Source organism: Macaca thibetana, chromosome 15, assembly GCF_024542745.1.
Source record: "Macaca thibetana thibetana isolate TM-01 chromosome 15, ASM2454274v1, whole genome shotgun sequence".
In the NCBI taxonomy this organism is placed as follows: domain Eukaryota; kingdom Metazoa; phylum Chordata; class Mammalia; order Primates; family Cercopithecidae; genus Macaca; species Macaca thibetana.
The window spans coordinates 40872094-40899738 of NC_065592.1; the positions used below are offsets into that span (position 1 = coordinate 40872094).

Genomic DNA, 27645 nt, shown 5'->3' on the forward strand with positions numbered 1-27645 from the left:
CACCTCAGACTCACCACGCTCCAAACTAGTTCCTCCTTGGTCAATGGCAGCACGATAGGAAATGCTCACCTCTGTTGTTAGAAAGTGCCCCCACAATCCTTGCTACAAGAAATGGCCTTAGACCTTCAACCTCATTCTCCTGATAACTCCTGATTGGGCTGGGAGTGGGCAATTGACCCAAGACAGACCATATAAACTATCTCTTCCAAGACTCTGAACTGAGTCAGTAGTACTGGGGTCAGCAGCTATAAGATCACACAGAGTTGGGGCAAGAATCAGTGCCAGGGTAACCCAAAGCTGTGTGCAAGCTCATGTCACCTATGTATGTGTGCTGGGGTGAGGTTGGGAGGAAGAACGACCCTTTCAGAAGGTGGTCTGTAGAGATAGCAAAGCAGACTAGTAGAGACAAGAGTCCCAGGCCTGGCTGTTCTTCCTGTGATGGAGTTCCATGAGGTTTCTTCTTTTTTTTTTTTTTTTGAGATGGAGTCTTGCTCTGTCACCCAGGCTCCAGTGCAGTGGCGTGATCTCGGCTCACTGCAAGCTCCCTCTCCTGGATTCATGCCATTCTCCTGCCTCAGCCTCCCGAGTAGCTGGGACTACAGGCGCCTGCCACCACGCCCGGCTAATTTTTTTGTATTTTTAGTAGAGTCGGGGTTTCACCGTGTTAGCCAGGATGGTCTCGATCTCCTGACCTTGTGATCCACCCGCCTTGGCCTCCCAAAGTGCTGGGATTACAGGCATGAGCCACCACGCCCAGCCTTCCATGAGGTTTCTATGCTGAGTTAAACAAGATCTTTACTTAACCTAGCAAAGGAATAGAGAGAGAGTTTCTAATCCCAGCAATGAAACAATCCCTGGAAAGGAAACTGTCACCACTCAATCATCCAAGCAGAAACCTGGGCATCATTCTTGACCTCTCTCATCCTTAATGTGCCATATTCAGTCAATGACCCCATTAGTCACTCCTACTTCCTTCATGTCTCTCAAATTGCCTACTAGTCTATGTGCTTACTGCTGTGATTCTAGTTCCGGTAACACAGGAGCCACCTAACTGGCCTTTGGACCCCTGCTCCTGTCCCTTCTGATTAATCTGCACACTGTAACCAAGGTAATTTCTGAAACACCAGTCTTATCATACCTGTTTCTTGCTTTAAACCCTTCTGTAGCTCCCCATTGCCCACAGAAAATGGTCAAATTCTTTGGCTTGACTTGCGGGCAGGCCCTTGAAATCTAGCCCTTGCTTTTGCTGACTTCCGCAGACTAAACATCTCCCTTTTCTGCCTTGAACTCTACTTTTTTGCCTGTAATTTAATACTAGCAATTACAGGAATGTACAGCCCTTCCCCTTGCCTCCCTCTGTTTCATCTTCCCTTTGCCTCTTTCTTCCACCTGGCTCACCCCTGACCTCAGCTGTCCTTTGGGTCTTAGTTTGGAGGTAACCTCCTCCAGGCAGACTTCTCTGCCCTTCCTCATACCCCCAGCACCCTGTGTTTGGCTTGCCCAAACAAGTTACCACACTGTATTGTACTTCTCTGTTTTTTTGTTTGCCTCTCTCACTAGTCTATAAGCATCATGATGGTAGGAACTGTGTACTAAGCATGAGACCTAGCACCTAGTAGATACACACTCAGTAGTAGAAGATTAAATGTATAAATTGTACTTACAGCAGGCTTCTCGTAATTGGTACTTGAAATGGGGTTTGGTGGAGGCAGAAGCTGATGTGGCTGTTATGAAAAGGAGGAAAAGAAACAGTTCTGAATATGCATTCAATCTGTTCTTCAGCATGTACTGAGGTGCGAGTGCAATGTTTCTTGAGAAGATGCTTTAAATAGTTTGCCATTGTCTGTAACTGTGACTCTTAACTGTAAAGAGTTTCATGACCTGCTGAAGAAATCATCTTCAGAAAGGGAGAAAATGTTCTCAAGACTTTTAAAAAGAGCACTGAATCAAGGAAGGGCATTCTTTTTGATAAACCCATGTCTAATCGCCAACTCTTTCACTTAATAGAGAAAGCTACCTCTTCAGAGCCTCAGTTTCATCATCTGCAAAATGGGGATGATAGTACCCACCTCAAAGCATTGCTCTAGGGCTAAAAGATGGACAATGCCAGTTGCCCATGTTCTTATAAGGCAGACGGTGCCAAAAATTAAAGGAATCTTCTAGATTGCTTATACCAACCAATGACTCCACAGATGAACAAACTGAGGCCAAGAGAGAGGAAGCCCTCTGCAGAAGAGGATTTGGCTATTACATGGGGCCAGCAGGTCTCCAGCCTCTGGATCTAGTTATTCCTCCACTCCATTGTGGGAACCTTCTGTTAGCATCCATTAATTTCTAGGACTTCTCCAGATACTAAACTGTGCACAGCTGACTCTCCAGAGTTTAGAGAGCTTGGTGCTAGATACCAAGCAGGACTCAGGAAATACTGATAAATGAATGCATGAGCAGTGCAACAGGGTAACTACTCACGTTGCTGGAAAGCGCAGGGGGTGGAGGGCTGTCGGCAGGAATGGGGATCAGTTCTCCTAGCTTTAAGAAAAACAGTACATTGAAATGAAAGATCAATTACAAACTTCTAGAAAAAATGGCATTTATGGGAGTAGATTATTATTTTTAGAGGGTATTTGAAGGCAGTGTGTTAAAGGGAGTTTAGAAATTACCTGTAATTTTTTCCAGCCATCTCTAACGCGAATGAAAAACTCAGTGCTGTCCCTCAGGTAGATGAATGTTCCTTCTATAACCAAATGCGCTTTCTGCAGCATGTCATCCATGTTGCTGAATGCTGTGACCTGTCGGATCATTTAAATTCCAAACACTGCCATTATCATTAGAGCAATGGCACCATCTGATAACCCGGCCTTTCTGTAAAGTCAACTAGGAGCTATCTCCAGATACTCAATAAAAAGACTTGTTAACATGCCAGATAGAGATATACACCTTCATTAATAACCAAAGGGCATTCTTCTTGATAAAACAAAAACATGTATACTTTGAAACATAAATCTAACCTATAATAAATGAATTAAAACAAAAACGATAATATTCTGTGAGTATAAACACATTTACAAATTGTCAATGGAGTTATCTTTGTTTTGGTTTGGGCATTAGCAAAAGCATTGGTAAGTTTTGCCACTTCTATTTTTTCAAGCTACTTGGTGGCACTAACATGGTTAAATGGTGTTACTTCATGCTAGTCCTTGAAGAGTTTCAAATTTTTCATTTGGAATAAGAAAGGCAAGCAAGTGAGCAACTATACTTAAGGTCTTAAATCTTTTTTGTCTAGCCTGGTAGTTACATTAAATGCATGATATAAAATGGAGGTCTGTAATTTCTCTGCCTAGAAAAGTGCCAAAGATTAGACAGCCATTTGGCATATCTAGAAGCACATATAGAAGCTACAAAAATCTATTGAATAGCATCAAATCTCAAAGAAACATCAGCCAAGAGAGTTTTTATTTTTCATTGTAACTGAGAAAGATGATAAAATATTAATTTTCACCTAGCCTTGAAGATAATGGCTTTGTGCATCAAAATGACTTAGATATCCCCCAAGGGAACTAAATATCAAAATTCCATCATATGCAGGACAGTTCTTTCTTTTGGCAGCCAAATTTTGCAACTAATATCCAGCAAAGATCAAAGAACATTCTTAGGACTCCTGACATCCTTGTGAAGTATTTGTCCATTTTTCTGTGAATTACAATAATCTTGGAGTGCTATGTCTTGTTCCAATGAACTGCAGAGTAACGAATGTGCCAGAGATGTTCTTTGGCAGAATGGGGAAGACTGAATTATGCAACTAAATCTGACCAGCTCAAGGATCTGCTGTAACATTGTTTATGTTCTTGGGCTTTTGTTGTTTTGTTTTTTCTTTTTTTTCTAGAGATGGGGTCTTGATTTTTCACCCAGGCTGGAGTGCAGTGGTACAGTCATGGTTCACTGGAGTCTCGACTTCCCAGGCTCAAGTGATCCTCCCACCTTAGCCTCTCAAGTAGCTGGGACTACAGGTATGCACCACCACACCCAGCTAATTTTTACATTTTTCTGTAGAGGCAGGATCTCACTATGTTGCCCAGGCTAGTCTTGAACTCCTAGACTCGAGCGATCCTCCTGCCTCAGCCTCTCAAAGCGCTGGGATTACAGGAGGGAGTCACTGCACCCGAGCAGTGTTTACGCTTTTTGAAATACTGTGATTGGTAGCCAGGCATGGTGGCTCGTGTCTGTAATCCCAGCACTTTAGGAGGCCAAGATGGGAGAATCACTTGAGCCCACGAGTTCAAGACCAGCCTGGGCAACGTGACAAAAACCGTCTCTACAAAAACAAAAACAAAAATTAGCCAGGTGTGGTAGTGTGCATCTGTAGTCCCAGCTACTCTGGAGGCTAAGGTGAGAGGATTACCTGAGCTCAGGGAGGTTGAGGCTACAGTTAGCTGTGATCTCAGCATTGCACTCCAGCTTGGGTGACAGAGGGAGACCCTGTCCACCCCTCATCCCGCAAATAAATAAATAAATAAATAAATAAATAAATAATATGATTGGTTCTTGTTATAACTTAGTCAATTAAGGATTCGAATGGTGGAACTTACATATAAATGATTTTGTTTTTCATGTCTTTTTACTTAATAAGTCATCCAAATAGATAATAAATCCCTTCTACTATTTATGGAATTGCACCAAACCTACTGTCATGAAGGCCTGATTCCAAAGTGATGTCAGACACAGGAGATTGTAGCCAGAGTTTTAAGTAAATCCACCCCAAATGGAATGGTGATGACACATTGATAATAATACTGACCAGGTTTCTGGATCCTGGAAGCCCTGGCTGTCCTGGAGGGCCAGGGGGACCTGGAAGGGCCACAGCTAAGACAAAACAGAAAAGAGAAGTTATACAAAAACCACCCTGTGAAAAATGTCTGAGGTATCATCTGATTCCCAGAGAAAAGTGTGTTCAACCCCATTCACAGTGCCACAAAGCATCCCAACTTCCACCTGTATCTTGGGTGCTCTGCCTGCAACGTATGACTTAGGCCACATTGACTGGTTCAGGGAAAAGCTGGAATCTTCATTGTTACCCTGGATGAAGCCATGGCTAGTGCTTTTCCATTTCAAAAGTGAATGAATTCCTTTTGTGGTTGTTTTATAAAAGCCAGTTTAAGTTGAATATTTTGTCACTTGCATTCAAAAATATCCTGACTCATACAACTTACTTCACCCAAGAGACAAGCATGTGACACTGAACAGAGGAAGTAGGCTCAGAAAGAGGAAGAGAAGGCTCTAGGGAGTGGGAGGAGACCAGGGTGGTGCAGTGACAGCAACCCTGGCCTTGAGGCCAGAGACATGGACTCAAGTCCTTAGTTTGTCCATTCCTAGCTGTGTGATCTCGAGGAAACAGCAAGCTCTCTGAAGCTTTTTCCTCTTATGCAAAATGTAAAATAGGCATTTCTTCTTCCCTGGGCTGTGGTGAGAACTGAGTGCTTTGCAAATTGTACCTGTACAGCATTCATTTGACCAAGGGCTCTTAGCTTTTGAAGAGTCACAGTGCCCTTAAAAATCAGATCAAGGTTATTGCCCTCTTTCCCAGAAAAATGCACACAACAATTCTACAAAAAAAAAAAAAAAAAAATTACTGGGATGACAAATCCTGGAGGTATATCCTTGGACTCTCTAGGAGTCTATGATTCCTCAACTGAAAAGCCCTTACTTTAGGCTAACATAAAGTAGTATTATTACAACTATTCCTTTGGCTGTTCTTCTACCTCTCTCATCTTCTGCTCACCCTACTGCCGACACCTCCTTCAAATGTGCCAAGCTCTTGGCAGAATTAAGGGTGTTTTTACAAGTCCCAGTAAAATTATACAATTCTTCAGGTCGTTGCAAGCACATGTTCAGTTCCAACATAGGACTTGAACATCCACACATAGGTGGCAAATGTCTAGTGGATAGAGGGCCAGTGGGCTCGGATTTGGATCCCAGCCATGCCTCTTAATAGAATTTGTGACCTCGAGTAAGTCCCTTCACCTCTGTGGAGCTTCAGTGTCTTCATCCGTGAGATGAATTTTATAATAATACCTGTTTTATCTTCCTCCCAGGGTTGCTGTGAAGATTAAATGGGATAATGGCCATGAAAGTGTTTTGTAAACTGAATTGCTATACATTATGTGAGAAGCAATCCTTGCTCAATGCAGCAAGGCATCCCAGGAGCCCTAATGTAGTGTTGCCGTGGACAACAGATTTTCTCCACCTTGCACTCACCCTGTAATATGCCTCCACCTCCTGCAGTCCTACTCCTCCCTCATGGCTGTGTGGGCACCTATGGTTCCACTCACTCAGCACCTTCTTCCTTTGTAGGACCAATGTCCTCATCTCCTTCTCTTGGGACCTTCCCTTCACCTCTACAACCATTTGGTTCCAGAAAGAGCTACCATGTTCTCATGTAATCTGACTGACTGGTCATAGGGTCCAAGATTGGGTACCTTGCCCAAGTCAGGCCCATCAGGACCCTTCTCTAGGACTTCCCCATCCCAGGACTTTTCAAACTAAAATAGTAAAAGAAGTTGAAGATTTCTAGCTGACAGTGGAAGCTGTAAGTTGTCAGTAACCATATTTCCCGCTGTGCAGAGGATGTGGTTTGTGGTGAGGAAGTATGAAATTGCATGCAGAGAGAAGCGGAGACAAGAGATGGCCAGAAAATCCTTGCAGGGGTTGAGTCCCTGGCTCTGGCTGTTCCTGAGGTCCAGCTGCTTATCTACCTCTCCCACAAGTTGATTGTTCATTCCCTCCTTCACACCCAGTACATTTCCCCTTTGCTTGAGCTACTTTGAGTTAGGTTTCTATCACTTGCAGCCAAATGATCCAAGGCTAAGTCAAAGCTCCAGCCCCAAAGTCACCTCCTGTGTAAGGCTCCCCTTATGCCAAGGGCTCTGTATGCTTCCACCATACCTGGCTCCTGCCAAGCCGAACAACAAAAAAGTATGCCTTCATGCTATTATTGCTGCTATTATTGTCTCCTACAACAGACATAGTAGAAATAACACAGGCTTTGGAGCTACACTGCTCTGGGTCTGAATCCTGTTGGTGTCATTTATTAGCTGTGTGACCTTGGAAAAGTTCCTAAATGTCTCTGGGCCTCACTTTCCTTACCTGTAAAATGGGGATGTTAATGCTTTTTTTAAAGGGCTGCTGTGAGGTTTCAATAAAATACCATAGTAAAGTGATTAGCAAAATGCCTGGCATCTGATACATGCTTAGTACATAGAGATTTTCTTTAATTTCGCCCATTTTGCATTTGAGGAGGTGAGGCTCTAAGGGATGAATAGCTTTTTAAATAGAGTTCCAGTCACTGCTGGTCATTAAGGCAGGTTCTGAGGCACCTAAGGCATTGACAAAGCAGCCAGGAAGTTTCCACTCACACGTGAAAAGACGCTCAATATCATCAGTCATTAGGGAAATGCAAACCAAAACCACAGATATCACTTCATACCCCGTAGGATGGCTATAATCAAAAAGATACAATGAGGATACCATAATACGGGAGGACAAATTGGAACCCCCTCATACACTGCCACTGCTGGTGGGAATGCGAAATGTTGTGACTCCTTCTGAAAACAGTCTGGCAGTTCCCAAAAAGTTAAACATAGAGTTACCATATGACCCAGCAATTTCTCCTACGTATATACCGAAGAGAACGGAAAACATGTTCACATAAAAACCTGTACCTGGAAGTTCATAGCAGCGTTATTCATAATAGCCAAAAAGTAGAAACAACCCAAATGTCCATGAACAGATGAATGAATAAACAAAATGTATATCCTATACAATGCAATATTATTTGGCCACAGTAAGGAATGAACTGCTGATCCGTGCTGCAACGTGGGTGAACCTTGAAAACACTGTGTTAAGTGAAAGAAGTCAGACTCAAAGAGCCATATATTATATGATTCCATTTATGTGAAATGTCCAGAATAGGCAAATCCAGAGGCAGAAGTAGATTCATGGTTGCCCAGATCTGGTAGAGGAGAGGGAAAGAGAGAAAAGGTACAACTGCTAATCGGTACAAAATTTCTTTTTGGTGTGATGAAAATGGTCTAGAATTAGACAGTGGTAATGACTGCATAACTTTGTGAATATATTAAAAACTACTGGATTAGACACTATAAGTGGGTGAACTTTATGATGTGCAAATTATATCTCAATCTTAAAAAAAGGAAAGAAGGCTGTATCCAGGAAAGCCCTGTGTTAGGCAGTGCAGCTGTGACAAGCCACCCAGATGAGGTGAACTTGAGCACAATGGTAGGGACGGCGTGAACAAGGGCACTGCTTCCAGCACTAACCTGCTCCCAGGATAGCCGGAGGTCCTGGTGGCCCTGGGGGTCCCGGTGGCCCAGGATCACCAGGTCTTCCAAAGCCAGGTGGCCCAGGCAGACCAGGAGCACCTGGGGGTCCTTGGGGCCCAACGACTGTCTCCCCTTTCTGGCCCTGTCAAGGCAAGCACACAGTAACAGAGAGGAAGAATCATTCATCACTAGAAGTCCCATCTAGTCCTTTTATGAGAATATTTAAAAGAAATCAATAAACACCAGCTATTGTTATTACTATCCTCAATCCTGGGCACAATTCAAGGTGGGGTAAGGCCTCCAAGATGGCAGCCCAGTCATTATGTTGAATAACTCTACAGAGAACCCCAGAGAGCCCTGGAGGCAGAAGGGACCTTGGAGATCATGTAGTCCAGCCTTTGCATTTCACAGATGGAGAAACTGAAGCCCAGAGAAGTGAAAGGACTTGCCCAAGATCATGAAGCAAATTAGAGGCACAGCTAGAGGCAGAACTCTGATCTCTGGCTTTGCTGGTTCTACCCTCACGGTGAGCTCTGGGACCAAAGGTCAATGATCTGGTCATATTCTTGTCGGGGGCACAGCTTGACTTTCTCTCCTTTCACCTGGAAAAACCTCTCATCCTAGGAAAACCACACCTCTCTAGGAGCTCCTCTGATAAAATTTCAGAAGAATCAAATAGCTCCTCTAAAAATGTCTCCCTTACCTTCCATTCTGCTTCTGTTATCTGATGCATTCACCATTAATCATTCTTTGTGTGGAGTAAATTTTCCACACATTTCATGAATAAGGCAGTGTGACTAATGGCCTAGAAGTTACCTACCTTCATGTGGCCTTGGCCAGCTACCTTCTCTCCAGGGACCTCAGCCAACCTCCCCATCAATCAACAAGGATGGGGAAAGAGCTGGCTGATCCCCAAGCTCTGCCTCCAGCTTACAGTACAATGACTAGCCCTAACTGCTTAGTCCCATTGGGAGCTTCCGGGAAAGCTGTAAGGCCTTGGGGAAAATGACTTGCAGGGGTCTCTACTCACAGCCAGGCCTGGATTTCCGGGCAGGCCTGGAGGCCCAGACATAAGGAAGCCGTCGTTAATGTCTCCTTTTTCTCCTTTTTCACCTTTGAACCCCTTGTCTCCATTCTCCCCCTGGAAGCAGAGAACATAGGAATATTTCCGTAAGAGTGGGATGAACTCAGTCTCTGACATAAACCAAAACATGAAAAACACACTCCAAATATTGGTAGAGAAACACTCACCTTCAAGTTGTTCAGAAAGTGTCTCAGGTAAGCTAGATCAAGTGGAGGACCTGAAAAAGAAATGCTTCGTAAAATTCACGATTGTAATTTAAGAAATTTAAAATAAAAGTCTCTAAGTTGGCAACTACAGTTACGTCTTAGTGGACATGACCCTGCACTGGGTTGGCTAACAGAGTCTGCTTGCAAGCTAACAGAGTCTGCTTGCAAGCAAAAACAGGTGCTACTGTGGGCCCATCAATCCAGACACTGTGGGATCCCAGGTAGGTCCCTGGCCCTCTTTGGACCTTGTTTTGCATATAAAAGATGAATGATTGGATTTTCTGGTCTCTCTTAACAATGTTCCATATTGGATACACCAGGCCCATGCTTGGGTCTCACTAGAAACCAGTGGAGCCTGTGGTCAGGGTGGAATGTCATTAGTCTTACCCTCTGGCTAGGTCACATTTCTCAGTTGCATTTGTTCTCAGGAGCAAAAAATCAAAGGCAAGATTGAGAACAGGAGCTGGAATACCTGGTGGTCCCTGGGCTCCCTGGTCGCCTTTTTCTCCCTTTGAGCCAGGAAGGCCCCAGGATCCTTTCTCTCCTTTAACACCTGCAACAAAACACATACATGTTAAAAAAAAAAAAATCGAAAATCACCTTCATTCCACATAAAACCTTTCTGAGACAGTTTTTCAAACCGAGCTCATTTAGCAAAGTCCACTCAAACAAGGCCCTCCTGAGAAATCAGCAAGTGTAAAATCATAAAGAGGGCACAGGTAGATGCTTCAGACACATTCTCAACCTTGAAAAGCTCGGTCTACTGGGAGACAGACACAGCTCACAGTAACGCAAGGCAAGATGAAATATGTGCTCTCACTGAGGTTCCAGCAGCGCATTCCAGGAGTGCAGCAGAGCCTGCAGCTAACCCTGGCTTGGACAGTGCCACAAATGAAGACAGAGGCTCAGCACCATGTCAATCTTCCAGACTCATCTCATCTAGGCCTGTGCAGCATGGGGGTGTGAGGGAAGGAAAGGGTTCTCCCAAGAGTGCCCGCACAGGACAACCAAGGGCGCTAAGTTTTCTACTTACAAAGTTGTGAGAATGCCCACCATGCAGTGTTGTACATCCCCACAGGACTAGTGAGAAACACCTTTTCTGCAGAACTGGCATTCCATCCCTACCTTTCCCCTCAACTCTTTATATGGGAGGGGGCATGGAAGAAAGCCTTTTGGGAGATCACTGCTTGGGAAGGGAAGTGGTTCCCTTTCTCCACCTTGATGGGTAGCGTGGACGCTAGGTCTTTGAATTCCTCATTCCCAAGAGGTGTGGCAGATCAACCCGCCAATGCTCTTGAGCCTAGAGATGGGGCCACAAAGTGTAGATGAGGGTAGGGGCTCAGGCTTTCTCAATGAAGGGGAGGGAATATGAGCATCACAGTCATGATGGTGTCAGCAGGGGGTCAGTAGGGAGCGGCAACTACATCTATCAAGGCCTCTCCAACCCTGGGAATGCTGTGTGAGACCCATGACCTGGGCAGTGGGGCCCATGGGGCCTCCCTCACCCACACTGAGCCCACAGACAGCAGTGATCAGAAGAGCAGACAGCAAGTGCACAAGTACCGACTGGAGCAATAGTGGCTGCACACAGTAAGCAGGATGATTGCCCACTAGGAGCTGTCACATCCAGAAAGATCTGTTCCCTCCTCCTCCTTCCAGGGGAGGCTCACAGGGAAGAGAAACAGTTGGAGATCTGAGAAAACAAATCTGGCTCCATCCCCTGCTCCCTAAAGTCCAACTTGCACCAGGGGAAAGGGGTGCCTTGAACTGAATCTAAGCATAGATTTTAGAAACAGGCTGGGCTTGGTAAGCAGAAGTGACAGAAAAACCATGGGGTCAGATAACATCAGGGAGACCACCACCTGGTGGGCTGGGGTGACGCAGCCAAGCTGAAGGTGAATATTGAAGAAAAAAGATCTTCCCCTATTTAAGCCCCAAGTGGCATGACAGGGTGTGTGGGACAGGGGCACCAGAGTGACTGCTCACCTTCAGGCCCCGTCCCCTGGCCTGTCCCTCTCTGATGTGCCAAAGCAAAGCTCCTTGCATGTGGCTATGAACATGCTGACATTTACTAATGAAACCCTCTGAGCCAGCATTTCTCACACTTTGCTGTGCACACGCCTCACCTGGGAGATGGTTAAAACACGGGTTCTGATTCAGCAGGTCTAGGGTGGGGCCTGAAGTCCTGCATTTCTAACAAGCTCCCAGAAGATGCTTACAAAGTTGCATGGACACTGAGGCAAGGGTCTCCTGAACTCCCACGGCCCTTCCCTGATCAGCTCTTGGTATACTGCACTTAATTGTTTTTAAAATAGTTTGACTTATCAGGTTCCAAGAGCCTGAGAGGCAGGAACAGTGCTTCCCAGGCTCTTGGAATCTCTCTCAGCCCAGTGTGGATCATACCAAGTAAGGAACAGGCATCAGTGAATGTTTTACGAATAAATGAATAATTGAAAGAACAGAGTGCTTGTTGCCAACTAGGAGGCTCAGCTAAGATAAGCAGAATAGACACATGTGTGACCAAACCAAAGAGAGGTGCACAGCCCCACAGCCTTGGCTCAGCTGCCACCTCCAACCCTACAGCATCCAGTTAGACCTTCCTGACCACCTAGTCTGTGCCCAGCACTGGGCAAAGAAAAACCACCTTCCTCAAGGAGATGGCCCAGAGAAACAAATGATGAAGAAGGGAGTGTATACCGTGAAAGGTGATGAGCTCTGGACTCCCGGGATGAGCAGTATCAACCTGGAAAGAGAGGAAGTCCAGGTCAGGCACTGCAAGTTCTGCCGTGGTGTTTGCAGACACAGGCAGCCACTGTCCCGGAGGCATGTGACAAAAGAGGCAATGCCTCGGAGCCAGGCCTTCCTTTGGCTCTGGAGTCCCCCAAAGCCCTGAATCCCCAGCAGTTCTCAATGCACAGACATCCCAGGCTTTCAGCTGGGAGACCTATGATGTAGTTGGGCTGGGGAGACAGAGCTGAGACCTACTGGCCAAAAAACTCAGTCGTAGGGAAGCCCAAAGCTTTAAGACAACAAATTGTGGCAGTGTTGGTTTGGCCAACTATAAGCATTCTTGTCTTCCTTTCTTATCACTTGGGATTGATTCATATATGAGATCAAGCATCCGAGCAAGTGACAGGCCCAGCCGTGAAGCTGGGTCAGCCATTAGCTTTGCTATTGCACCTAATCAAAGATGAGCGTCATGAGCAGGTAATTAGCAAAGGGGGTTATCATTAGATTGGGAGTGGCTATTCTGGACTCCTCATTAGGTTCCAGGGGTCTAGAGTCCAAGCTGTTCTGGATAATATTCCTTCCCAGTTTTCCCCAGATTCCTGCATTTCCTTCTCTGTTAAGACAAGGCCACTTGTAACCCGGCTGCTTCCCAGCTGATGTGTGGAATCAAAGTCATCCGTCTGGTGCCAAAATCCTTCTATGCTTAGGGTGGAGGGTCACAAGCTGCTCAGGGGCCACCAAGAAAAGATGGGAGTGGGGAGGAAATATTCCATTAAAAACATTTATAAGTTAACGATGAAGTTTGCAGCTCCAAGCTGTTATCTTACAGGCTATGCTGATAAAGTTTCTCCACTACAGACATGAGCTATAAATGATTAGGGTGTTGGAAGGAGCTGAAACTATAAGGGGTTCATGAAATGCTGACTGTAAGAGGAAGCATTTCTGTCTCAAAATGCCCATTTTGAGAGTTGGACAAGAAATGTCCATGACCCAGCTCCTATAGTATCTAGCCAGGCAATATGAAGTAAAAAATCTTACTAAAAATGCTTTGAGCCTATCTTTTCCTTCTTTTAGGTATCCCACGACCCCCAAAGACCATGGTTACTGCAAGAGTTCCTGGAGCAGGTCATGATCATTGCAGTAGTATTTTTATAGCACTCTAAAATTTGTCAAGTGCTGTTCTGTGGCTGGCTCATTTGAGGCCTGAAATCATGTTAGTTGGGAGGGGCTTCGGCACTAACTCACTGTGTGACCTGGAGCCAGCCCTTTGCTTCTCTGGGCTGTGGTCTCTCCTGTGTGATAAGGAGGTGGGATGCAGCGACTGCCCAGGAAGGTCACTCCAGCACTGATATTTTATGTTTCTCTTCAGGCCATGGATATAAACACATACTGGGTTGCTGTTGTCTCCACGTAGAGCCTGGAGCCCCTTAGTCACCTGACATAGGTAGGTCCTGCCCTCTAGGCCAGAGTTCCCAGGCCCTGGGCTGCAGACTTGGATGCCTCAGTGTGTAGACTTAGCCAGATGTCTGGGCAAATATGCAGCCAAACTGTGTCATTTTGTAGCCTCTGACCCAAGTCTTAGCATCACCTCCAACAGGGATCAATTATGAACTCACGTCAAAGAATATTTCTAAATTGCAATTTGCAAGCTCCTGAGAGCGGAGGCCACACCCGTCTAGTTCACCCTTGTGTCCCCAGGGCCTACCTGGGGTAGTACTTGGTACTGCATAAGTGCTCAATAAATATTTGTTGAATGAATGAGAGAATGATTATGTATGGTTCTGTGACTAATGCCTGTGCACAAGGCCCACCCTCCCCTCTGGGTTTTCTCACAGAAATCTGACTCTCTTCCTATGGGTAAAACATCAGGGACAGAGCGGCTCAATAGTTGAGGGGCCAGGCAAGTGCCTGACTCCTCAGAATCCCAGTGTCTGCACCTGCTGCCTGGTGGTTAGGAGACTTGAGTTACAGTCCCAGCTCAGTCAAGTCCTGTGACCTTGGACAAGCCAGTGAGCTTCTCTGAGTCACAGTTCGTTTCCTTATTATAAAGTGGGAGAGAGAAGCCCTGCCTGTCAGTGTTGTGCGCTGTGCAGTGACGTGATCATTGGAAAAGGGCAATATAGTTAGTTACAGATTTTAGCCCAAAGTTCCCAATGCAAAGACCATGGGTTGGCATGGCTTGTTTTCTCATCTATGTTTTCTAAGGGGTCTATTTTTCCCAATTTTATACTACTCCAAGCATGAAGCTAGTATGATCGCAATAACAAAAGACACTGCTTTTTAGATGGTATGAAAAGAAGCACCTCACCGTGTGTGCACCCTTAGAAGATGCAGTATATTTCACTGCCACAATCTGTTATCTAAAAGCTTCTAGTCACTTGAGGGTCTACACTTAGGGGACAGAAGACATTCAAGAGGACATTTGAGGATAGAAAGGGCCCAAGACAAAGACTGATTTTTTCTCTGAGTTGCTATGTATTGCAAAGCCTGCTCTTTAAGGCGGTGATTGCTACTTACTGGCATTTTGCAGTGTGGTCGGATGGGTATTGGGAAAATGGCCTGTGGGTAACGAGAATGAGAGAGGTGAGGTCACCAGGACACCTGACTCCAGCTTAGACCAATCAGGAAGGTCTTCCCACCCCGTGCCAACTTACTCCTTTGATGTTAATCACAGCTCCAGGTGGCCCAGGGGGGCCTGGAGGGCCAGGTAAGCCAGGTGGGCCCTGAAGGAAGAAAAAAAGGCCATTCCACTAGTTCAGGTTGTTGTGAGTGCAGGGGCAGCTGCAGGACATTTCCTCCAGAGGAAGAAAAGGAGGGTCCACTGAAGCCAACCAACTTCTCTCTCAGGTTGCCCAGGGAGCCACAGAGCACTTCTATGTCCCTGTCCTCCCTGTATCTTCACAACAAACCATAGGGAGGACGGCAGAGCAACAAGTATTGTCTCTGGTTAACACATGCAGCTGATGAGCCTCAGAGAGGGGAGGTCACCTGCTCAAGACCACACAGCAGCTTACAGCAGAACGAGATTGCAACTCAGATTCTGACTCCCAGTTGATACTGAGCCTAAGGCCTCCCTATCAGTGCATTCCCAGTATAGGAGTGGGAATGGACTGTGCGGGTCCCTCATGTGATATATTGCCAGAGGGAATGTGTCTCAGAAATGCAAGCATAAATGCAAAACTCTTGTTAGATAGTTTTTTCAAAGTGAGGCCAGCTTGGCCTTAATACCATGCAACAGTTTCTCCTCTAAGCCTAGACGCAGGAGCTTGCAGCAGGAGAGGTGTGGCTCTGAGGGCAGGCATGAAGAGTTTAGCCCATGTGGAAGGTGTATTGATGACTCTAAATGAAGGCATCAGTACCTGGTTTACCTTCCAGTTCCAGTTGGCTTGGTGAGTGAGAGTCAACCCCTAATGCTTCAGGAAAATAGTATTTCTGGATTTCTGGGCATACAAAGCAGAAGCAGTATAGCACAAACCGAAGCAGCAATAGACTTAGAGCTGTGTTTACATCTCGGTTTGGGGATTATTAGCTGGGTCACCTTGGCTGGGTGCCTTGACTTCTATAGGCCCCAGTATCCTCTTATGTAAAACAAGACCCCTGCATAGTGTCTCATGCAATAGTTATCACCAAGACTAAATGAGAAACTCTCCTTAAAATCACTTTGCACAGTGTCTGGTACATAGCAGCTGCTGAATAAACATTGGCTTTTTTCTCCTAGACCAGGGTCCCTGCTGCTGCCCAGTGTTTGCTAACCTGGGAGGCCCCACTGAAGTAGCCGATCTGCCTTTGATACTGACTTCCAGCACTCACTGAGCCCCTAGTGACGTGAGTGAACCCTGGGACTGTGTAAAGGAGGGGAGAGGTGACATTACTGTAGAATTAGAGGCCCTGGGGTTTGGAACCACATTTTCTGAGCATGACCAGATCCCTTTCTCCCCTACTCCCTCTGAGTCCTACATAAGGAAGTCTACTCTCCACTGAGGTGTTTTAGGTGGCAGGACCCTCCTGAGAGGGAGCTGAAGGACAGGACTGGGTGGGAGGACCTTTGGCAGTGGCAATGAAGGAATAAGAACAACATTCCTGAATATTCAGTCCACAGGCCCTGCTCTGTGGACCCCACACTCTCTCACCCTCTCTGGACACCAACCTCCGGCTCCATCCTCAGGATGACTCACCTGCATAATGACCCCTGGATCTCCTTTGGCACCCTTGAGGCCATTCAGTCCTGGGCGACCCTGGAACCCACAGCAGACACCTTAGTAAACCCTCCGCCCACAGACCAGCCTGGCCCATGTGTCCTCCCCCTCCAGCCTGTCCAATGAACGCTGATACCTACAGGTCGTCCGGGGAGACCAAATTCTCCTTTATGTCCCGGTGGTCCTTTGGGACCCTAGAGGCAAAACAAATGCCAGATTAGAAAAGAACAGAAAGTCTGGGTTCAGGGAAATGAGGGGTGCAAGCCTGCTTTTGCAGGCAGTGGTGACGATGATCCACCGACAGGAGAAAGAAGGGCAGGGAGCCAGGTCGAAGCCCCCTCCCGCAGCCTCTTGGTCTCCAGCCTCTCCGCTCTCAGCTAGAAGCACCTGCTCAGCCCACTTCATCGCCTGCTTTCCTGCAGGCTCCAGCCCACCCCAGACTCTGGACCCATCCTCTTGCAGTCAGGGCTAACTAAGGAGCAAGAGGTCAGTAGCTCAGGGCCTCAACTCCCTGGTAGCCAGGCACTAGGCCAGCCCAGAACATGAATCTCTGCCCTAGGTCTTATGTCCCAGGGCTTACTGCATCCCGCATTCTGAATAATGCAACCTTGCCTCGCCCACCAGGCCAGCCTGGCCTGATAACCCACTCTAGGATTTGGTTCCTTCCTTGCTCTAACTTGCCCCTAGGAACCAGAGTCTTGGTCTGACACCCCAGTCCTCCAGCTGAGTTCCTGACCATGGGCCCTATTTCAGTGCTGGCTTTCCAGGACCACAGGCCTCTAGAGCCACTGTTCTGTTGCAATCTTCAGGAACCCTCCTGCCTTCTAGTGTCTGGGATGCAAACCACTTGGTTGACAACACCATTGAAGATGTACCTCTTCCTAGAACACATTCTACCCTCGGTCTGTGCCTTTCCAACCCTGCAGCTGGGTCTGCTGTGTCTCCCAGAGGAATGACTGGTTTAAGCCTGGGGCACTCCAAGTTCCTTTTCCTCCTACCATTAACATACATAACCATGATCTGAAAAATGGCAAATAAAAACTGAGTTGAAACAGGGTCAGTAGGTAAAGTACCTAGTCTGTATTACTCTTAGGGAAAGACAAGCAAAGCCAGATGGGGTTGACAGGGCACAGGCCACTTGGTTGGTATGTTCTAGTGCAACACTTCCTGATATGGTTTGCCTTTGTGTGCCCACCCAAATCTCATCTTGAATTGTAATTCCATAACCCCCGCATGTCATGGGAGGGACCTGGTGGGAGGTCATTGAATCATGGAGGCAGTTAAACCCTGCTGTTCTCATGACAGTGAATGAGTTCTCCCTAGATCTGATGGTTTTATAGGTGTCTGGTGTTTCCCCTGCTGGCACTCATTCTCTCTCCTGCTGCCCTGTGAAGAGATGCCTCCCACCATGATTGTAAGTTTCCTGAGGACTCCTAGGCATGTGGTACTATGAGTCAATTAAACTTCTTTTCTTTATAAATTATCCAGTCTCGGTATTTCTTTATAGCAGCATGAGAATGGACTAATATACTTCCCAAACATCAATGTGCATTAAGAATCACCTGGATCTTGTTAAAAATGCAGATCCAGTATGTCTTGGGTGGGGCCTGAGGTTCTACAGTTCTAAGAAGTTCCCAAGTGATATCAGTGATGCTGGTGCATGGTCTACACTTTGTGTAAGAGGACACCAGTGAATTTGAGGAGTTATAAGCTACACTGGTCACTAAGGCCACAGCTAGCCCATACAGCACCTTCATGCAAATTAGAAGAAGGTGCCACTTACTGCCTATGTTTGGCAAGCTGTGCCCAAGCTGGGCTTCAGTAGGAACCACTGCCATGGCATCTGCAGCAGCCTGCTGGCCCCCACCACTAACTATTGTATTTTCCACAGTATTGGAGGTTAGTAGGTGGTTAACCAGTAGTTAACACAAGAATCTCTCAGTCTGTCTTAGCTACTTGACTTTCGGTGCCCACTCTTCCTGACTTCGGGAACCAAAGGCCTCAGAAGGTCTTTTGAAGAATTCACCTCAAAAGTTACAGGCCATTCTTCAAGGATACAAGTCGGTTACAGAAATGTGAGGTCCTTTCTCCCCACAACTGAGATCCAGCTTCAACCAAATAAAACTGTAGACAATTCTGCAGCCCAAAATGTTTCAAATGTTCAGTGTTTCAAATATTCATTAGAGGCAGTGAGGTTCATTTGAGAAGAGACTGGACCTAGAGCCTGACAGGCTGGCCTCAAATCCCCACTCTGCCACTTACAAGCTGTGTCACATGGGCAGATTACTTAACCTCTTTGAGCCTGAGTTTCCCCCTCTATAAAATGGGGATTCTGAGAGTCACTTCCTGGGGTTGTGAAGATGAAATGAGATGGCCTATGTGAAGCATCAATACAGTCTGACCCAGAGAGAATGTTCTACACAGGGAAGGAAGTTTAGGGTTCACCTTTGGAGAAACAGGGAGAGCTGCTCAGAAGCCCAGATGGGTTATGGATTCCCAGAGCCATAAGGCCAGAAGGGCCCTAATACCATTTAGTACTAATTCAATCCCTTCAATGTGCAGATGGGAAAACAGGAGCCCAGAGAGAGAGGAGGGCTTGCACAAGGTCTCACAGCAAATGAGTGGCATATTCACAACCAAAATCAAAAATCCCAGAGAGGTTTTGTGGGGTTCCTTTGAGGGTTTCCTGGGAAATTGGTCATCTTCAGCTGGCAAGTTCTGTGGTATAACTGCAAGTGCACCTCTCCTTCCTGGACACACAGCTAAACTACACTCTGAGGCCACAGGCCTCTGAGTTTTGGCTTATGGAATGTGCCAGAAGTGATGTTTATTATCTTCCACAATCTCTTCCCCCTCCCCAACTTCAGCCTGCCAGCTCCTGTGCGACCTTGAATCCACAAGATGGCAGAGTCACAGAATGGAAGCATCCTGGGTCCCTGAGTCACTTCTTGGAGGAGAGATGCCAAGCTGAGAACCACCACAGTGGACTTTGCAAGAGCGAGAAATAAGCTGCTGTTGTGTTAAATCACTGAAAAGTTTATTTAATTGTAGTTAGTCTTACCCTAGTATATGCACACTTTGCCACATCTTTGCATTTTCATAACTGGGATGACTAAATTTAACCAAATCAAAGTATGAAAAATGCTTCAAATCCCAGTCCAGATCCAGCTGAGAGATGCTCTGGCTTACCATTGGTCCTGGGGCTCCATGCATTCCCGGTTCACCCTAAAACAGGAAGAGATGTACTTGTCACTGTTTGGAACAGAAACAAAGATGGGAAGCTGGGGCAGATATGTGCCTGCAGGGTCTGGTGACATAATTACCTTTTTCCCCATCAGCCTTTCCAGAGGAATGTCCCCTGTCAGGATGGCACCTGGCTCTCCCTTCTCGCCCTGTAATTCAGAAAACATCTTGATGAAGTCAGGACTCCTCCTTGACACCTTGCCCAGAGAGCTTTGTACAGAGACTCCTCCTTGCCACCTTGTACAGAGTCCTCTCAGTCCTACAGCCATGATTTATTTATCTTGCCTTCATCCTACTTGAAACCCCACTGCTCCAAAATTACCTCTTGCTAGAGTATTGCAACAGTCTCCTAAATGAATGCATGTTCTCTCAGCCATTCCCTCTATGTACCATCAGAGTTACTGTCCTAAGGCACAGGACAGTCCTGTCTTCCATGTCCCTTCAGGGCTCCCACTGATAACAGATTTGCATCCTTACTCTCAACCCTCCAGGATCCAGCCTCAGTGTGGTCCTGTCTATCTCCTGCCACATGGTGCCCTCAAGGAACCTCTGGCTCCCAATGTATTTGATAGCTTGCTTTCCTAGCAACTCAACCTGAGATCTGTTCCCACCAAGAATACTTATTCTTGTTAAAACACTTGAAATTAGGAAAGAGATGAAGGTATAAAAACTAGAGGCCTCTGTCAACATGGAGGCCTTGTGTCTCCACATGTAACATTGCATCCAAACTCTAAGCTCCTGTGCAAACACTTAGTTAGGCAAAGCTATCTCAGATATTGGGAAATGGGTGATGGGTAGACTGGTGGCAAGAACACAGGATCCTGCCCCCAATCCTGTCCTCAGCAGAGCCATCTACTACGCTAGAGGCTGCTGAGAAGATACTTGTCCAGAGAACAAGGCCAGATGCAGAAACCTTCTATCTGACTCTGAGGCTTTGGCCCTAAACTTCAATGCTGGCCCCTGGGGAGCAGGGCTGAGCCACACAGAAGTCTCCTTTTAATGGGGCTGGGAGTAGCTAGGACAGTGGCATCAAAGCAAGCAGAGCAGCCTCTTTCTTCCATCCCCCTAAGCCCACACCTGGTATATAGATCTTACCACTCCGCTGGTGAGGAAAGGTAGTCCTGAGCACGCCAGCAGGGAGAAGAAGCAAGCACAAAAGCATTAGAGGCAGAGTGAGAGAAAGCGTGTTTGCTGCAATGGCCGGAGCAGAGCCGCCTGGCTGCCTGTGCCAGTCATTCAAGGTGGCAGGAGGTTAGGGCGCGGATGTCACATCCGTCCCTCCAGATCCATCTGACCTCACCACATAGGAAACAGAGTGTTTAAAGCAAGAGGTGCTCTTGCTTCACTGGGCCTCCTCCCAAGCCTGAGCTGGCCAGCCCTGGTCCATCTCCACAGGCCTGTGGCAGCAAAAGCATCCCAAGACACATTCCCATGTGATGCCAAACCTTCACCCAGCATACCGAGCCCTCCATGCCCTGGAGCAGTGGCCCACTAGATATTGGAGGCCCTCTCCTCCTTGGAGATCATTATAGAATGGTGGGGGTAGAGAAGAACGAGAGGAGCTTAAGTTCTCCCCTCCCGGAAAGCACACCCACCCTCCTTGACTCCCCATGGCAGGCTCAGGGGGTTGCACAGTGCTCCCACTGGCTTTGCACAGAGCTCCATTCCAGCTGTAAACATGTGCTCTGTTAGCTCTTTGCATAGCTCTTCCTCATCTTATTTCTATATCCCTAGTGCCTAGCACAGGAAACTGCCTGGCACACGGCAGGGGTCAGTGGATGAAAGATGGATGAGTGTATACATGGACAGGTGAATACATTAATCTGTTTATGGACGTCACTCTCCCCCTTATCTATAAAAACCAACTGGAAAGTTAATTCTAAGAGGCAACCACAAAAGAATACAAGCACAACAATAGGTTTGGTACCCTGGGAGTTCTCAGGAAGTTTTCTGTGTGCTAAATATTTATTCCAGAGATTCTGGAGCAAGACTGTTGTTCAACTGCAGAATGCCCAACTTATAACTTATAAATATTAACATTTGTTCTATTCATTAATTATACATGCTTCTGCCTACAAGTGTATTCAGTACCATTTGTATACCAGGCCCCATATTAGTATTGGAGCTATGAAAAAGAAGCTGGCAGGATGCCTGCCCTCAGGCAGTGCATGTTCTAATGGGATGCCCAGCAGGTGATTAGACAAAGCACAGTGTGTGTGAGAACAAAGGAGTGTTGAGTTGAGTTCTCCTTCCAAATTATGATAAAAATCAATTTCACTACCCACTTCGTACCTTCTCGTCTCATAGAGAACCTGGAGATTAAAACCGTTAACAGTGGGACAGTGACTGCTAATAAGTATGGGGTTTCTTTCTGGCATGATGAAAATGTTCTAGAATTACCGAGTAGTTCAGGAGGTTGTACAACCTTACGAGCCCGCCAAAAATCACTGAATTGTATAATTTAAAGGGGTGAATTTTATGGTATGTGAATTTTATCTCAAAGAAGAGAAAAGTTAATAGCTACTTTCAGCCAATCTGAAATATTTAGCAAATTCCAAAGCCAGATACATGGGCCCCTCTTACCTGTTCTCCTTTTAGTCCTGGAAAGCCAGGCAAACCAGTGTCACCTTTTGGTCCTCTAGGGCCCTGGAAGGAATTGTTATATAGTATTTGGTTGTTTGTTAAGATTAAAATGCATAAATCAATCAGAAATATATATATTTTTTCCAAACAGTAGAATAGACACTGCCATCCCCCAGGCAGGTGGAAGTCAGGATTATCTATGACATTTTCTTAACCTTAAGTGGTCCAGAAATTGTGGTCTGGTAGAAAGAAGATAGCACTGAGTGTTGAGGCTTCACACTTCTTTAAACATTGGTTTCCTCCAACTGGGTACTACTGACCCAGTCCATCATCTGGGCCTGCTGCCTCTGCTTGCCCCCGGCTCCTCCAGGCCACCTTGCAGCCCGCCTCCTCCACTATTCCCTTCCACGACTCCCACCTCTTCTCTGGATCCCCACTACCTATGAGATGGGACACAGGTACCTTAGCCTGGCACCCCAGCCCATCCCAGCCAGGCATCAATATCTCATCTCCCACACCATCAGGTTGACTCCTTTCCTGCAGCCTCTCTGCACTCCCTCATTGCCTCTGCACCAGCACTCATGCCATCCCCCCATAGGAATGCCCACCCACCCCTCTGCAGAGCCAAATCCACACACGCAGCCAGAGGCAACCTCTTCTCAACTCCAACAGACACTGAATGCCTGTGACAATGACTCACACAGCCACATTTGCCTCAAAAAGGCATTTCAACACTTTCTTGCTATTTTAACTTTTCACAGGTTCCTGTCTTGTCTGGATGAAAGAGTGAATTACCCATTACAGCAGTGGCTTTCAACTCTTTGTTATTATTGTTTAGCAGTGAAACTCCTTTCTTTCCTTTTTTTTCGCCAAATAAAGTCTTAAATGAAAGCCTAATATATACAAATATGTCCAGTGAAGTTTCCCTTATTGCAGGTCAGTGGCCTGGTATATGCCTATTTGGCCCCCTCCCTACTCCCTGCAGTGGAGGTCCTGGACTCCCTCAGGAACACAGGACCACTCATTTAGAGGAGAATGTGCTCTGAAACGTGCCCCAGGTCTTGGAGCAGCCAAGCCAGGGCTGGAGCTCAGGGGTTTGGCCTTTTCTTCTGCTAACCAAGAGTCATGGTCACAGTCATGGCCATGGTCACCATTCTCTCTTTTGTTTTTTAATGTCTAGTTAGCAGTATTTTTAGTGTTATCATATGATACGTGCCTTTAGAAAATGTAAAAAGTTCAGAAAATCAGCCAGGCTTAGTGGCTCATGCTTGTAATCCCAGCACTTTGGGAGGCTGAGGCAGATGGATTGTTTGAGCTCAGGAGTTTCAGACCAGCCTGGGCAACATGGTAAATCCCCATGTCTATCAAAAATACAAAAAATTAGCCAGGCGTGGTGGCACATGACTGTAGTCCCAGCTGCTTGGGAGGCTGAGGTGGGAGGATCACTTGAGCTTGGGGGGCAGAGGTTGCAGTGAGCCACTGCACTCCAGCCTGGATGACCAGAGTGAGGACCCGTCTCAAAATAAATAAGTAAATAAATAAATAAAAAATAAATAAATAAAACATTCAGAAAATTATAAAGAAATAGAAAAGGAGGCCACTGATCATTCCACCATCAAGAACAAATTTCTATTACATTTGTGATACATTTCCTTCATTCATCCAGAAGCAGTGCATGTCACGCATTGGCATTAGGCCTTTCAGAGCTGCAGTGCTTTGGAGAAATCACCCAGGTCCCACACTGAAGCCACGCCTTACTTTTAGACAGGCTCAAACTTTTAGACAAAACTAATCTCTTTCCACACAGAAGCATGTTTTCACCTTCCATGGTGAAAGCCCCATAGTGGTGCACACAGATGATTACTTATTAGATGTCTAGTCCATGGTTCCCTCCTTTGCACCCCCTCCATCGCCATCATCCTCTCTCTTTAGGGATTTATCTACTTGAAATACTTGACTCGTCCACTTTCATTCATAGCAAGCCAACTGCTGTTTCAGGTTTCGATTGGTCCTGGATAGAGAGAGATAAGTAAAACCTAACCCTCCACAAGTTGTTCACAGGATGGTCAAGAAAAAAAAAGGCAAGGGCACAAATAACTGTTATTTAAGGCAGAAAAGAACCACAGGAGTGGTGACAATAAAGCCTTATGGGACTTAAAGAAGGGGACACTTCCAAGTGGGAGCACCAAGAAAAAGCTAACGAACAAGATGCCACTGGAGCTCAGTCATGCAGACACGGAGGAAATGTCATTCCACGTGGAAGGAACAGAATGATCGCTGCCACGGGGCACAGATAGAAGAGGGCGAGGGTTGTACTTACTGGAAATCCTGGCAGCCCAGGCAACCCGTCCGGCCCCTGTGACATGCCAAAGACAGAGCACGCTGGATTAGGAGCAGCATTTCCAGAGTCAGCAGGACCCCCTCCCTCCCAGCCCCTTCCAAAGGCCTCAGCATGCTCCCACAGCTGGGAAGACAGATTGACACAGCATTAGGGATGAAGGGGCCCTGTGAGGGTCTGGATTTGCCAAGGGGAGGACAGCGACTGGAAAGAAAGCAAGGAAAAGAGAGAAGGGGTGGAGGCATGGTAATGCAGGCAGACAAGGCCCAGGGACTGTGAGGACAGGGATGCCCAATCTCTGGTTTTAGTCTGTCTGTGTTTTGCTTCAGTATCCACCCACCTAATACCCGAAACCTCCAATAGCTTGGGGAAAACAAAGACCTCTTGGGAAGAAACTTTCACTTGTTATCTGGTTTGCTCTAGGGTTTCATTATTGAGGTATTTTGGATTATTTGTTTTCATGGAAATCAAATGGATGCAGTACAGAGGAGACAGGAAGATAGCTCACATTGAGAGGTCACTCAGCAGGGGAGAAACCTGGTGCCAGAAGAGTCTGCAGATATTTGCAGGAATCTTGGGGCAGCACTAGATTTTCCCCTGGATGAATGGGCTTCAGGGCAACCTCACGGGGATCTGCAGGAGAGGCTGGGACATCTGCATTGCACAGCTGTGAAGGTATAAACCTGTCTCCACAATGACTTGCACAGAGCGTCACAGTGTGCTAAGCAGTTTCACATCCCTCATTTCTTACAAGTTGCCTCAAAGGCTGGTGAAGTGTCATCAGAGAAGAGAATCAGGGGCTTAGAGTGGTGTGTGCAGAAGATGGGGCTGGAACCCCAAGGCTCCCAAAGCCAGAGCTCCTTCCTTTCCCTGCTGCTGACCAGCAGATGCTGGGAGATGCAATGAGGATTTATTCTACAGGCTGTAGGAGGAAGCTTCCTTCGTCTAAGGGCCATTGTGCCATGAGTCAACTCTGCCAACATGCAGAAATAATGCATATTTCGGGTTTTTTGTTTGTTTGTTTTGAGACAGAGTCTCGCTGTCACCCAGGCTGGGGTGCCGTGGTGCAATATTGGCTCACTGCAACTCCCGCCTGCCAGGTTCAAGTGATTCTCGTGCCCCAGCCTCCCGAGTAGCTAGGATTATAGGCACACGCCACCACGCCCAGCTAATTGTTGTATTTTTAGTAGAGACAGGGTTTCAACATGTTGGCCAGGCTGGTCTCAAACTCCTGATCTCGTGATCTGCCTGCCTCAGCCTCCCAAAGTGCTGGGATTACAGGCGTGAGCCACCACGTCTGGCCAAAAATAATGTATGTTTCTTACACACATTATAGCCCCATTTTAGAGATCTGGAAATTAACACACAGATAATTTCCAGATTTCTAAAATGGGGCTATAAAGAGTAGAATGAGTCCATTTCCTCCTCACGCTCCAGTTTCCCTTGAGCACAAGGAAAGATGTCTCCAGGCTCCTCCTATTCTGTGAAATAAGATAATGTAAATAAAAGCAGGCCAAACGTGTGCAACAGACATTATTTGTTTGTTACTTGGCATTCTCTGATTTCCAGGACACATATTTCTGGTGCACAGGACTGGAAGCTTCCACTGCTTTGGACACAACTTTCCACACGATCAAATTAATGTGAAAGCAACTTTTCAAAAAGTGCAAAGCTTTCTTTCCATTCTATTTGATATATCCTAGCTCTGTGCTTCAGGAGCTAAAGGGATTCCAGAGCAACCCGACTTTGTTTCAACAGGGGCGTCTGGGGAAAAGCCACATTCTGAGGCAGCTGTAGATACCAACCGGAGGCCCCACCAGCTCAGGAATGTCCGAGAAATTCATGAATCCATGGGTGATATTGATCAAGGACTGAAAAGAGAAAAATCAGACAATGAGGACAAAGGATGTCATGTGTTCTGCCTTGTTCCTGGCAACAAAGCTTTAATTAAAGTCACCCAGCATAGCAGAACACCGCAGACACTGAGAACGCCCTCAGCCCACTGCCAAACACAGCTCTCCCGCCCCCTTCCTATAAAACAGCTCCGAGCCGCCTTCGCACTTTCCTCCTTTACTTAATTTTTACATCACACAATATCCGAATGTCTTCTCTTTTTAGAATTTAAACATATACATATTACATGCACCCACAGAAAACACAGTGTTGGGGTGTGTGTGTTTGTCCATGTGGTTATTTTACATAAATGGCATCAGGCTCTATTACTCCTCAACTTGCTTTTTTCACTCGGCCATATTGTGTGGAGATCTTTCCATGTGGAATTTTGGAATATGGATATTTTTAGCTTTAAAAGACTGCCAAAGAGCCATCCAAAGGGGCCAATTTACACTTCCACCAGAAGTACACGAGATTACCTTTTTCCCCGCACACTTACACATATTTGATTTTTAAAAATCATGTTTTTTTTTTTTCTTCTAACTTTAGTCATCCTTTTTCCAGTTATTTGGGGCTTGTCTTTCTGTGGTCTACCAGCATGATGTTATTTCTCTCTGAAGGGCCAGGATTTTTCATGATGTGATGTCTTAATATCAAAAGGACATGATCTGGTCCCAGCCCACATTCCAGCCTTCTCTCCAATTTCCATCATTCTCCACACACGACCATACACACTATCCCCTGCCAGTCAGCTCCCTGGGCCTGGAGCACACACCACATTGTCCTACTCTCTGCTTTGGCTCAGGGCGTCCCTGCCACTAGAACTTTGGAAGTTCTATCCTCCATGCCTACCTGGTAAACTCCTTCTCAGCTTTCCAGTCCCTGCTCAAAGATACTTCCTCCGGGAAGTCTTCCTTGATTCCTCATATCCCAAACAGTCTTTTCTCCCTTGTTCCTGTCTTTATGTTCCTTTGCCTCTCAGTTACAGCTCTGTTACAGCCTTTCTCCTGACTTCACTGGAGGCTCCTTGAAGGTAGGA

The 27645-nt window shown here is 46.4% G+C and overlaps 1 protein-coding gene across 1 annotated transcript in view; it reads right to left on the reverse strand.

Moving 5' to 3' along the window:
* The window catches only part of COL15A1 (collagen type XV alpha 1 chain), a 127072-nt gene that overhangs the window by 6162 nt on the left and 93265 nt on the right, over nt 1–27645 (reverse strand). Inside the window, 18 exon segments of the mRNA XM_050762069.1 lie at nt 1665–1724; nt 2470–2529; nt 2661–2789; nt 4796–4860; nt 8331–8475; nt 9364–9474; nt 9585–9634; nt 10096–10176; nt 12321–12366; nt 14871–14912; nt 15008–15076; nt 16529–16588; nt 16690–16743; nt 19739–19774; nt 19873–19941; nt 22376–22438; nt 24696–24731; nt 26519–26584. Of these exon segments, the coding sequence (XP_050618026.1) occupies nt 1665–1724; nt 2470–2529; nt 2661–2789; nt 4796–4860; nt 8331–8475; nt 9364–9474; nt 9585–9634; nt 10096–10176; nt 12321–12366; nt 14871–14912; nt 15008–15076; nt 16529–16588; nt 16690–16743; nt 19739–19774; nt 19873–19941; nt 22376–22438; nt 24696–24731; nt 26519–26584 (1242 nt within the window).